Consider the following 13,656-nt stretch of genomic DNA (forward strand, 5'->3'; position numbering starts at 1 on the left):
AATGTCAATAAACAGATAATGTTTCTTAAATAATTCAGGCCACATCTAAGGAGATTAAAATATATGTCCAAAATTTCTCTAGCAGTATCTTTTGTAAAGGACCACACAGGTTTTTTCCCTTCAATACTGGAAGAAGCATCTAAAATTAAAGCAAGTACATACATCTTCCTTCCAAGCATTCAGTGAGGACAGAGCAGCTCCTTTCTCCTTGCAAACACTACTCCATATTTCAATCCTCTCCACCTCAGTGTAAGGGAAACAGGAGTGAGAGCCGTAAGACAGAATCATTTCAAAACACAATCAGCTATTTGTAAACACTCTTTCCTGCAGAAAATCTGCAACTGTTAGTTGCAGGAAAAAGCCGCGCGTAAGGTAAATCAATTAGCTTGCTAATTTCTCACCCTCATTCATTTAGCTCTGCACTGTATTTGTCGTAATTGACTATAATTATGTTAATTACCAACTCCAGCATAATTACTATATTTATTGTCATTGAGCACACTATGTACCCAAAGCAAAGCTGGCATTTGTTGGGCATCAAAAAAATAAATAAATAAAACCACACAACTGTCGGGAGGGCTTTCTCTGAAAACTGGCTGATATACCTTTAGCAAATGAAAGGGCAAAAGAGATTTCATGCAATGCTAGTTTGAAAGCATCGGTTCATTAAGGATATTAATTTTCTGATAACTACACATTTAAGCATGACACACTGGAGCAGTATCTACAGGATTTAGCAATTATTAATGCGTGACAGTTTCAAATGCTAAGTGAATCAATTAAACAGCAGCATTCACAATTTGAGAAGAGATAACTGCTTCATAACTGCCTAAGACTACAATTTTCACATGACAAAAAAGGGCCATTCAGGCTCCTTCAAAACCTGACAGGTCAAGAAAGAAGTTTGAAACAAAAGCACCTTATAACCATCATCTCTCCTCTTTACTTGTCAGATCAACTTTGCTAGTGTCTCCGCTGAAATGGCATCACCATGCCAGCTGCCACAAGGTGATTTTTCATGTCTTGTCAAAGAAATCTTTTATTCTATTTGCTCTGCATTAACATGTTACATTTATTGATCAAGCCCTTTCTGCAGCCACAGCAGGGCACTGTGCTCTTATGCCTAAGGGGGCTTTGATGTCCTGGTGACATTCTAGACCGAATAATGCACATACTAAATGGATTTAATGCAGAAATGTGTTTGTGCATGACAGCTACATTAATAACAGCCCCTCATACTGATAAATATGCAATTGCTACGATTAAGAGTTACCCAATTATGGTGAAAATATTTTTCTACCTTATAAATAAAACCATCAAAAAGTTTTAACAATAGTACATTTTCTTCAACATTTTAAAGTGCTATAAAGATGAGTCTAAAGGCTTTAAAAAATGTCATGCTTTGTTTTGAATTCTGGCTTTTATTTCCATCTCTCTTTTGTTGTTCAGCTTCCTGTTCTGCATGTCTTATTGCTGCACAGACTGGGAAGGTGGCAAGGGAAAAAAAAAAGCCTTTCTTTCACATACTCAACTTACAAAGAGGAACATGCCCTGTAAAAACTGAAGCCCATTTTCAGGCTGCCACTTGCATATTCCCCCAGGCAAAAAAACAGGAGGCAGAAGAGGGAAAGAACAATATCTAGTCCACAGAGAAGATATTACAAAGCCTCAGCCTCACAAAAGTCATGGAGGAACATTCCAGACTAGGACTGAAGTTCAAGGGGATGTTTTCATACATACACCTTCTTCATCAGACAGTAGAAATTATGCACAAGCACATACTGTGCAAATTATTCATGCTCCTAGCAGAAATAATCTGCACCCTTGAGAGAGGGAAGAGATATTTGTATCTCCATGAGCACAATTATTGGATTAATCCTTCCTCATTGGCCAAGATTAAAGATTCACTCTCCCTTTCACCTCATACCTTAGACTGAGAAGAAATCTCTGGAAGAAAAAGGAAAACAACTCACATGCTTAAAGCTACTGAGGACAAAATTACAAGATGGGCTTCTCGGTGAACTGAACTGTAGATGTTATTTATGAAAGCATGGCACCTATTTGTAGAAAACCACTGACATCTCTTATTCAAGTGCATTTAGCCTTTAATATGAAAGGAAAAATTGTATACAAAGTCATCTAGGACAAGCAAAAAAAGCTTTGAATAAGTTGTGGGTTGTGTGGGGTTCTTTTCTTCCTACGAGACAGTAAGATGCATCTAAACTAAAATCTTTGTATTTCATCCAAATCTCTACTCCCTACTTCCATTAGATCCTTCCTGCTCACTTACTGCTTTCTTTCCTTCGCCAGTGATTACCACTTTTCTTTTTTTAATGAAATCTTTAACTTTCAATGATCAACAACAGTTTGACTATTGTCATTCCACCTTGAAATCCTTTACAAAGTGTCCAGCTAATACTAACACTGACACATCAGTGTCTCTTCTTCCCATACTCTATGCCTTCACAAAATGAGAACCTGGGAATGTTTTCCACATATTATGAAAGGACTCTGTTACTAGGGAAGGCTATCAAATACAGTTGCCATGAGAAGCTCAGGAGCAGACTTCCAAAGTAAAACATCTCTGCTCCTGAAACATGCCTTATTGAAAATACACAGTGTAAACAGTTCATTTCTAAGATAGCTGAAAACCACTATCAAATCAAACAACAACTCAGGCCATTATGACCACACCAATAAAGCTGAAGAATCACAGCATAACTGGGGTTGGAAGGGGCATCTAGAGATCATCTAGTCCAATTCCCTGCTCAGAACAGGGGGATTTCAACAGTTAGATCAGGTTGCTTGGGGTTTTGTCGAGTCCCATTTTAAATATCACCCAGGATGGAGATTCCACAGCCTCTCTAGGCATCTCTTCCACTCCACCTTCCCTGTGGTGGCTGGAAATTCCCTTGCTGCAGCTGTGACAAGTGCCTCTTGTTCTTTGGCTGTACATCTGACAAGAGTTTGGCTCTGTCTTCTTCACACCCCTCCCCCCTTAGCCCCAAAAGGAAACAAAAGGTATTCGAAAGTATTCAAACAAAATCTGTAATGAAAACAGCACAAGAAGTCACAAGTGGACTATAGTTGTCTGGGATTGAAGAATTTCCTTCTGCCAAAGACATAAGCAGGAGGCAATCCAGTGGTACCATATCTTGCCAATTACAGCCAGCATCTTTTAAGGACACACACATTTTTCCCTTTGCCTCACACACAACAGATTGCAGTTACTCCTCCTCTTTTGCAACATTCCCATCTAAGTTCCCTTGTACCTTTCTCCTCTTTCTTTCCCTTCCCTCACAGGGAAAAGGGGAGATGTATAACCATTGTGACTGGTGACAGTCACTTCGACCACCAGAAGAAGAGTTGGATCCATGTACTGCTCAGGGTAATCAAGGAGCAACACTAGTTTTTGGAAAAAGGCAAACAAGAAAGACACAAAAGCAACTTTTTATGATTATGTATCGAGTGCTATTATTAGATATACCACATCTGATGCAAAGATAAATTAAGCATCTACACAGACCCTAAATTTTAATTAAGAAAGAGGAAGGGGCTCTAGCCTGGGAAGAATTTTGAAGTCAGAAGAAAACGGTGAAAAATGTACTTTCCTCTGTATTAAACTGCCAGTTCAAAAGATCTAATGACAACCCTCCCCTCCTCTGTTATATGGATACATCACAAGCAAAAAGAAAATAACCAGAAAAATCGGATAACAAAACCACCACATGTAAGAACATTTGGTCTTCTTTTCTCCTTTCAAAAAACACACAAACTCTCATCCAATAATAAATCAAATTGAAATGAAAACTAACATCTTTACTGCAAGTAACTGCAAGCTAGCAAAACACAGTATTCTCTTCATCTTTTCCTATATTCTGATCATCCTTGGTGTTCTTCACTCAACTTACACCTTTACCAAGATTTAGCAAGTTATACTAGAAAATCAAACTCCTTTCTAAATCAACATTAATTACAACATTGTTTCCCTAGTGAAAACAACATACTAAACTTTTCAAATTAAGCATTTATGGTAAAAATCATAAAACTCATTGCTATACCATAACATTGTTAGATTTTTAAGCAATAATACCTGTTTAAAGAAGATGACACTGCTTACACTTGCTTCAACAGCTGCTTAAGACATTCTTCTATATTCACATTCATTTAAGGTTATGACATTTATTACATATCTTGTCTGATTTTCTCTATAATATGCAGGTATGGAGTTTATACATGAGTGCAACCCAGTGTGAACAGCTACTATACCATAAACACTTCACTCTTAGTTTCTATATGCTTAGTAAATCTAAGCACTGCTCAAATGAGAAACCATTACTGCTCTCATCCCACTTAGTATTAGCTTCTCAAAGGAAAAAAAAAAATCACTTCTCCCCTTTCCCAAATCTGATTTCTGGTCTTAAAATACTTTTACAGATTTACAACTACAACTTCTCCTACATCACAAGCGGATTGTTCTTCCCCAAACCTCAATAAAACCAAATTATATCCCTTCTGAAAAACAGGCTAAGTGTTTTGGGTAGAAAAGGAAGGAAGGAAAGAAAACACAGATTTCAGAAATACACCAATTGTGCTCTCCATGAAAACATGATCAGAGTTTTAAAGCAGTATTTTACATCCAAATTTAATGTTATTATTTTACTTTATGAAATAAACTCAGAGAATTGTTCTTCAAATCATGCATTAACTGAAAGAAACAAACACTTTTTTTTCCCAGAAATGTAAAGAAGGAGCAGCCTTGTCAACATGTTAAATCTAAATACATACACAGACCTTTAATTACCTTTATGACAAAATGAAAAAAATTACCATTTGATACCCTCCCCCAGCAAAATTCTCTTTTCTGATTACAATATCCAAAGGTACAGAGTCATAGTACAAGGTAACAAGAATCTACAGATTTAGTGTTTCCTTTGCTCTGCCACCTCTTACATGTAAGATTCAGTCTTTTAGAGTTGGCAGAGGCTCAGAAGAACATTTATGAGTGTTAAGTAAGTTAAAATCAATGGCTGTTTCTTCTGGGAAAACAAGGCACCACAGCACGCTACTTTTTGTATTACTCCTCACAAGCAGGCTGTGAGCTTACCCCAAATAAAATAAAAGGAAAATGAATTAATGAGTCCAACCCTACCTCCACAAACCTATTTTTGTTATTAAACAGACAATTGCACTCCAATTCTTTCTCCCTACTTACCTGAATATTTTTCAACCTGAAAGATACTCCACTGAACCTCACCAGGCTCTCTTAGAAGGATTAAATGAAATGGGATACTGTAGTAGCTAACAGGAATACTACAGAATCCTAAATCAATCCATACATTAAAATACTTAGAAGGAACTACAAAAAGAGCTTAGCTTCAGCACTTAACTACACAGATGCACAAAAATAAAATCATAGAACAAAACACATCACCTGGGAAAAGAGCATTATAAAGCATTTATAGTAATAACCAGAGGTCTGTAAATAAAATTTTTAAAAAGGGAGAGAAGCACACACTTAACTTGTGTTTCGGTTAAGGAAAATTCACTTTTGATCCCATTCTTCATTTCTTCAGGTAACACCACTTATTTTCCAATTGAAGCAGAGAACAAACCATAAGCTTCTCAATAGGCATCATTTATGTTAACACATAATAATTTTCTGTACTCACCTGGTTATTTGTGCTCCAAGTGTGGGAGAAAAGAAGACAAACATTACCTATAAAACAGTGTCGTCCACTTGATAACAACTAAATTCACCCAACATACATGTTTCTACTTTGAAAAAAGAAATATTCTATTTTAGGAGTTGGTATTCCAGATTGCACTTGAAAACCTATATACTGTCACATACCTTAACAAGTTGAAGCTAAGATCTAGCCTTTTTGCCATATGTCCATATTTTCTTCCTAGGAATTCTGGAATCTCTTCACAGTCCTGACTAATGTAGGACACCTGAGAATTGGAAGCAACAAGGAAACATTTCATGAGTAGATTTAGTAGTTTCCCTTCCAGATTCTGTCTCATTGATAAAATGACAACATGCAATACAATGAATTGTCATTAAGCTTTAAACTACCTAAGTTTTACAGCTATTAAGTCTACCACATAATCTCATTTTCCTATTGATACCATAAACTAAGTATTTGTTACATCTATAGTCTTTATGCATGTTTTGTCTCCTTCCAGGTAAAAATACTTCTATTAAATATACCACATTTCTTCTATTTCACTGTTAATACTTTGAGCTAATGTTACATTGTATTACCATTCTGATATGCTCCAGAAGAAATTTGTTTGAAGGATCAGAAGCCATCCAAAAGATCTTCCCGTTTGATACATACACAAACATACACAACATACACAACAAACAAAGGTTGTTTTCTAAATTTTAGTGCAGAAATACCTAAGCAGTGTACAGTCAATCCATTCTCCTGAACCATTCCTTAAGAAGATTATTACGCCCAATAACATGCCAGGGACAGAGCAAGAGGGCTGCCCATGACCTGAAAAACTAAGCCTGCAGCCTCTTTTCAAACAGTCAGGGAAGTCTTAAGGATTTCTGGCTTGACCACCTATGATCAGATCACACTTCTAATTACCCCTCAAGTACATGTAAATGTCTTCTCTCTTTTTCATACCAGCCCACCTGACCCACCTTCAGCAAACATAGGAAGAATTAGTGGTAGCACAAAAACCAAGCTACTCAGATTCTGTTTGGTTTTATTTGTTTTTAGTCAGGATGAAGTGAGTGATAATATTTCCAGAAAAACACAAAAAGTAAAGCAGCTAAACTTTTTGTATCATTTCTGTTGTACTGTTTTAGAAGTCATTGGTTTGATTTCTTTGAAGAAACCCCACAAAGCTTTTCAAAACTATTCTCATAAATTCTATTTATCTATATTGGCTCATCCTTTCAGTGTTCAAAATACTGATATTTCAGATTTTGTGCTGCAGAAATCTTAGTTTCCCTTAATGGCCAACTTGCTAGTTAAGTACCATGTTAGACCACTATCTATACAATACTATTATATATACATGCTTAATTATAAAGTCACTTTCAATACTATATCCCACTAGTCTAAAATATGTTAGATGAAAAATATGCAAAAAAAAGTCCATCAAACTTTGTTTTGATAGTATTTCACCTTCTGCTAAAACAGAAACTCCTCTGCAGAACAGACTGACAGTATGTACTTCTGCAAGTCATCCTGATCTCCTACGCTCTGAAAACGATTGCCTCTGATAATACTATATGGCATCCCATTTAATTCATTTTGTTCAATAACTTCAACAGATAAAGCTGACAACAGTGAAATAATTTTTATGAGCAGAAAACAGGTAGCTTGAAGCTCAGTGTAACAACTTCTTCCCCTTGTTAAATCAGACCTGCTCTTGCAATATATTCTGCTGCCAGACATACACACAACTTGAGCAAATATAAGAACAAAAGGGAAATGAACTGTTTTGGATGGAACAGAAAATGTTTTGCAGAATTTATTAAATTAAACATGTCAGGGTTTTCCTCCAGTTTACATCCAAGATAATTACAATGCATTTTACAACATACACAAAGGTATGCAAAAAAAGTGTTTCATTCTTCACTGAATAGTAGATTTCTTTAAATTAGTGCTTGCAAACCCTTTGAAAGGCATCACATTAACAGCTTAATAATACTTTGGATTAAGCATTTGGTTCAGTGTAACACATTGAAACAGAAATGACTAAAATATGATGCCTACTAACACTAGGAGGGCAAAACTGTCTTGAGCAACTACAAACATAGCAAGAGCACCCCACTTTGCTCCACCCAGGGTGGAGCAGCTGAGAACGAGCGGGGGACTCTGGCCTGTTACACACTGCTTCAAAAACTTACCTGGCCATAAAAGTTCTATCCACAAGAAGAAAGTTGAAGAAACAGGTTCATACAAATGTGGTTTAGAGCACACAGGAGGCAAAATACACAAAATGTTACAAAGCTTCAGCCTCTGAACTGTTATAATATGCAAATATATTTACACAACTGGTACAAACAGATTATTCACAGGCATATTTGCAGATGACATTGTTTTAATGCTGAGGCCTTGTTAAAGGCATTTTACATCCATGGAGCCCACTTCAGCACACTCATAGTACAACACCATTTTTCAGTTTAAAACTATTATATTTATTTTTCCAGGAAATATACAAAGGGCATTCAACTTCATATTTCTACACTCCACAGACATGAATTTGCTTCAGATATCAAATAACTCTACAGTAAGAACAGAAACTGCCAGCAATGCAATACACGATAAGCCTTTTTGGAAAAGTTTTCCAGAGTTATTTCCCCACTCTTCTGCTTTTTAGTCTTTGGACAACACTGATATAAAACAAGACTTCAGTAGACAGAAGAAGAAGACTATTTCTTCATTTTCATTGTTTCCGTTCAAAATCATCTACTCATGAAACAATAAAATGTACATAATTCAGTATTCTTCCTTTTGCTTCCATCTCAAATACCCTCAAAATGAGTATGAGCTTCCATGTACATATGCAGAGACATCACCACTGAGAGATGAGTGCAAACTTACTTTTCCCAAGACTCCACCTGTTTGGCTGCAAGGCACATCAGTAACAGCAGATTTCTTAGATTTTTCTACATCAGTCACAGAACATCACACAGGATTAAAAACTGGATGTAAAGGTTTCCATGGCTTAAGTCTCCAAATCAAATACAGTACGGGTTGGTCCCAGTTAGTCATTACTGGTGTCCTATTCAATATCCCACCAAAATGCTCAGTTTCCAAAAAGGCCAGCATCAGATAGGCTATGAAGGCCTGAGAAATTCTTGCAGACTCTTCAACACACTGTATGCAATTCAGGAAAAAGGTATGTTTTTACAAAATATTTAAGACTTCAGTTAACGATCAATAGCAGTTGCACCTCTCTTCTGCTTTAGTTTCAGAGCACATTACCATTTAGTCTCTGTGATCATTTTACAATGATACTGCAATCTTAATAACCCATAGAGTAACATCTTTATTAAGGAATGTCACCAAAAAGGTCATGTATGAACTCTCAATACTGCATATTCTCTCCCATTGAAGGGAATTATATCTGGAGAATATTTCCAGTCAGCTGAGCATTACATTTTACTCTATGCTGTTAGAAGATTGCATGGTGGGCACATAGCCAAATTAAGGGGCTCAAGGCATGCTCAAGGGAAAAAGGCAGCATGTCCCTCAGTGCCAGAGTGCACCACAGAGACCACAGGAACTGTTTCCTGCAGCAGCTGTAAAATTAGCCAATTGCCTTCATACCACACACACATTTACATGAATTCTACACAGCAACAGTGACCTGATTAAAGAAGCAATTAGATGGGGGCAGCATCCTGGTTTAATGGCAAACCATTTTCAAAAATAAGACACACTTCCTTCTCTTTGGAGGAAAAAAAAAAATTCTAATTTTAGCCACAAGTTCATCACTAATGTCATGAGCTTTTAGCCAGATTTTTTTCAGTAGCCATACAAGGCGCTGAGTAAAGGCCAGCAGGATGTGTTATATTTCCCAACTTCTCTCTAACCAAAACGAAACGTACATAGTGTTTTACTTTCAGGAGGAACAACACTTAGCAGATTTCAGTCCTTCTCCGCGGCCTCCCCCAGCCCGACAGAGCAAGCGCGGCTCCGTGCGGAGCCCACCCCGCTGGGAGCGCGCTGCGGCGGGAGCCGCGCTGCCGCCAGGGCACAGCCTCGGGGCCGCGCCTGCTGCACGTGAGCGGCACAGGGCAGCGGCGGAGCGGCAGCGCAGCCCTGCCCCGGCACCGGCGCTCCGTTATCCGCCAGCGACAGGAGCGCACCCGCAGGCCGCGGGACTCCGGGCACATCCCCAGGGCGCTGGCGGGGACGGCTCCTCAGCCCTTTCGCTTCAGCGGCCTCGCGAAAGCGACGGAGCCGATCCCTGCGCGGCATCCCGTGGCGCGGTGCGGCTGAAAACTAAACCCGGCCCCCTGCGCGCCCGCCGCCCCCACCGAGCGGCACCGGCAGAGCGGCGGGAGCCGGCGCGCAGTTGGGGCAGCCGCTCCCAGCGCCGGGGGCGGGGACGCGCCGGCCGGGGCGAGCTGCCCGCCGCAGGTGGGGCCGCCGCCGGCCGGCCTTGCGGGCCGCGGACACGTACCTGTGCTCCGCTCACCACGACCCCTGCCATGCTGCGGGGCGGCCGCGCCGGAGGTTCCGCGGGCTCGGGGCCGGGCCGGGCTGCTGCCTGGCAGAGTCAGCTGACGCGGGCGGAAGCGCGGCCGGGCCGGGGGCGGCGGCAGCGCGGAGTTCCCGCCGCCTCCTGCGGCCGGGCCGAGGGCGCAGCCACGGCCCCGGGTAGCACCGTGCGCCCGGCGCGGGGCGCGGGCGGGCGACAGCGTGAGGCTGGCGTGGCCCGAGGTGTGCGTGTCCAGAGCACGGTCATCCCTGTCCGGCGGCTGCTCCAGGCCCCGCTGCGACATCCTACCTGGAACGCGAGTCCAAAGCAGCACACAGCGACTGCCGCGCCTCACAGAACGAGTTGTGTCGGAAAAGACCTCTTAGACCGTCCAGTCCAACCTAGGACCGAACACCACCACACCAACTAGACCATGGCATGAAGTGCCACGTTCCGTGTTTCCTTTACACCTCTCGGGACGGTGACTCCACCACCTCCCTGAGCAGCCCATCGCTATGTTTAATCCCTTTCCATGCAGAAATTCCTCCTAATGTCCAATCCTAAATGTCCCCTGGCACAGCTTGAGGCTACATCCTGTCGCCAGCTGCCTTAGAGAAGAGACCAACCTCCGTCTTTCCAGACCGTCCTTTAAGCTGCATTCACCCCTACTCCAAGCCTTCTCTTCTCCGGCCTAAGCAATCCCAGCTCCCTCAGCTGCTCCTGGTAAGACTTGTGCTCGTTCCGCAGCTTCTCTGCCCTTCCTAGCACCGGGCCAGCACCCCGTGGTGGGACAGGCCATGGGACGAAGGGATGGCAGTAGCCAATCTGTCACACTGATAGAGGAATCAGGGCTTGGATTTCATTTCCCATAAGAAGCTAGATGACTTAGAGCATTACCTGGACTGGCTTTCCACCTACTAAGCAGCTCATTAATTTGTGGCATAAAGCATAACTTGCCTTTGAAAAGATATATGTCACTGGTAAAGCAACACCTACAGAAAAGAAATGAAAACATACTATCTCCAGGAGAGGTCCACATCCTCATAGCAGTATATATATATATATATATATATATATATATATATATTTTTTTTTTTTAATTATTTTTTTTTTTTTTTTTTTTTTTTTGTATTTAGAACATAGGGTAATTTGTGTGGAAACCAAAAATACCTTTGGAATTATCAGAAAAGCCTGTCAAACTAGTCTTTCAAGATTCACAAGAATTTATTAATTAAAAATTCACAATAATTTATTAATTAAAATAATGGCATGATGTTTGGTTATCACTGTTAAGGCAGACTAGAAGAGCTGCAGGTTTTCTGTAAGAATTTTATACAAGACTTTTAAAGGTTTCCCAAGTTTGGATCCTAAATCCTATTAGTCATCTACCTACCTCTTCAGCTGCCTAAGCACCTTTAAAAATCTGGCTCGTTTTTCCCCTTTATTGCTAATATAGCATACCTCACTCTTGCTGAAAGCGGAGGCACATGCTGTGAGGGGAAATAAGTTTCAGAAGGATATGTATTCCTCACTGCAAACCACTTTCTGGAGTTTATTCAGCAACACAGCAGAAACCAATACTGTACTTGCTGCTCTGCCTCAGTATCAACAGAATAAATTCTTGGTACAGCTGTGGCACTACACCTTCTCTACAGCCATCTCTCCTTCTTCGCTGACTGCTGGACAGGAAACACAGAGCAAATAACTGAGGAAAAAAAACGTTTTTCCTCCCTGTAGTTTGTATTGTGTTAGAAATGTCAGTGGGCCAGCATGCATAAAAATCAAAATAACAGCCAGTGAATAAATCACTCCAGTGCTTTGCGTGATCTACTTTTCCTTGTAAGACAGAAGAATCAAACCCTTCAGCCACAGAAAATAAGCTGATCCTACACTGATGAATAAAAGTTCTGTTTCTCTAAGTAAGAGTTTTCCATCCAGGCATACTTGCTGGTTCAGGTCATCACTCAGCATGCTTCAAACAATCAGGGCCTTTATTTATCTATTAGATTATATAGTAAATAACATATGCCAAGAAAAACAAGTACTATGTGAACTGTAAATTTAAACAAAGCAATACATTCTCCTCTTTCTGTATCTACTTCTTTTTATCTCTCTTTTAGCTACAAGCATGTGGTTCCCACCAGAATGAACACACAGCTCAAGGCTCAAGTGGCCCACTGCTACAGTTAGCTGTATTTGTCTTAATGGAGTAAATTCAGTTCAATACTGCACTCATGTAAAATTGGAATAACTATATTGAAAACAATTTAGCACATCATTATCTATATTATTAGGATTAATTTTAGTAGAGTGTTAGCTGTCACTTTAGAGATATCTACAAAGAAAAGAAATCCCTGCCTGGATAGTTTACAAAATAGCCCACATAAATAATAGCACATTTGGGGGTTTTTCCAGCTTCTTATATTGCCTGTTGCATTAACCTGCCATTGATCCTCCTACTTACTAGGCAAGACCTTGTCAAGAGGGAAAAGTTGCAGGTACAGCTCCCTAAACCAGGTGACTTAAATTGATTTTATCATCTCTTCAATCAGTCGAGCTGAATTTTGTAAATTATATAAAAACAACTTAAGGAGGTGGCAAACTTTTAAGTGCATCAGGCTTATTGTCATTCTTTTGCAACAAGTTCAACATTTTCTGGTACAGACATGGCCTAGATTGTTATCTGCCATGGATAAATAATAGATCCCAGTCCCGTGCTGTGTAACAAAAAGGGAGTGCTACCGACCGCAGTGACAAAATGGGACTATTATACTGTAGAGGAAAGGAAAAACAAAACTCCTGGATCAGAGGAAAGGAGAAGAGAGATGGCTGTCTTATTGTGATGCTTCTCTAGATTTGAAAACTTACATCTCAACAACCTTAATTCTGCTGCCAGTTTCCTACAGGAAGATTGGTGAACTTCTCAAACTTTGTATTTTTAGAGTCTGCTTTATTCCCTAATTTCTTAAGTGCCCATCACTTGCACATAATTTTCAAAAGCAGTGAAAACTCACAGCTGTCTGCCACTGAAGGACTGTTTGTAACATCTAATCTGAAATTGTAAGGAAGTTATAACATAGTGTCAGATTTCAGGCTTATGAGTCAATGTACTCATTAGTTTGTGCCCCATGTTGTTATGAAGCTATATAAATACTGGAGGGCTTCTCCAGCATTTGAGCTTGCTGATCATCAGTGTCACTTTATAGCACAGATTCGAGATGAACATGAGGCAGCCTCTAGGTTCAGGCTGTTTTTCACCTTACCATATGTATTTGTACTTCTGAGCATCCTAAAACATTACCTTCTTGAGTCCTGGCCCCACATAACCTGCATCATCTGAAGATTTTATTTAGCTTTGATAGAGCTGCCTATATGAGTAAAGCTTCAAAGGACTAAGGTTTTACTTATAGAATATATTTTTCAGTGGTTCCTCAGAAGTTTTGTGAGGATTCTTTGTACAGGTTAAAATAGTTTACG

The 13,656-nt window shown here is 40.0% G+C and overlaps 1 protein-coding gene across 1 annotated transcript in view; it reads right to left on the bottom strand.

Moving 5' to 3' along the window:
• LRMDA (leucine rich melanocyte differentiation associated) overlaps positions 1-10,278 on the bottom strand; it is a 617,496-nt gene extending 607,218 nt beyond the window's left edge. The window contains exons 1-2 of the mRNA XM_069019305.1: positions 10,162-10,278; positions 5,855-5,955 (exon numbers count right to left, since the gene is read on the bottom strand). Coding sequence (XP_068875406.1) covers positions 5,855-5,955; positions 10,162-10,191 — 131 coding nt within the window. The 5' untranslated portion in view covers positions 10,192-10,278. The remainder of the gene's footprint in view (positions 1-5,854; positions 5,956-10,161) is intronic.
• Between the last annotated feature and the right edge of the window lie 3,378 nt (positions 10,279-13,656).

This window comes from Aphelocoma coerulescens, chromosome 6, assembly GCF_041296385.1.
Source record: "Aphelocoma coerulescens isolate FSJ_1873_10779 chromosome 6, UR_Acoe_1.0, whole genome shotgun sequence".
Taxonomy (NCBI): Eukaryota; Metazoa; Chordata; class Aves; order Passeriformes; family Corvidae; genus Aphelocoma; species Aphelocoma coerulescens.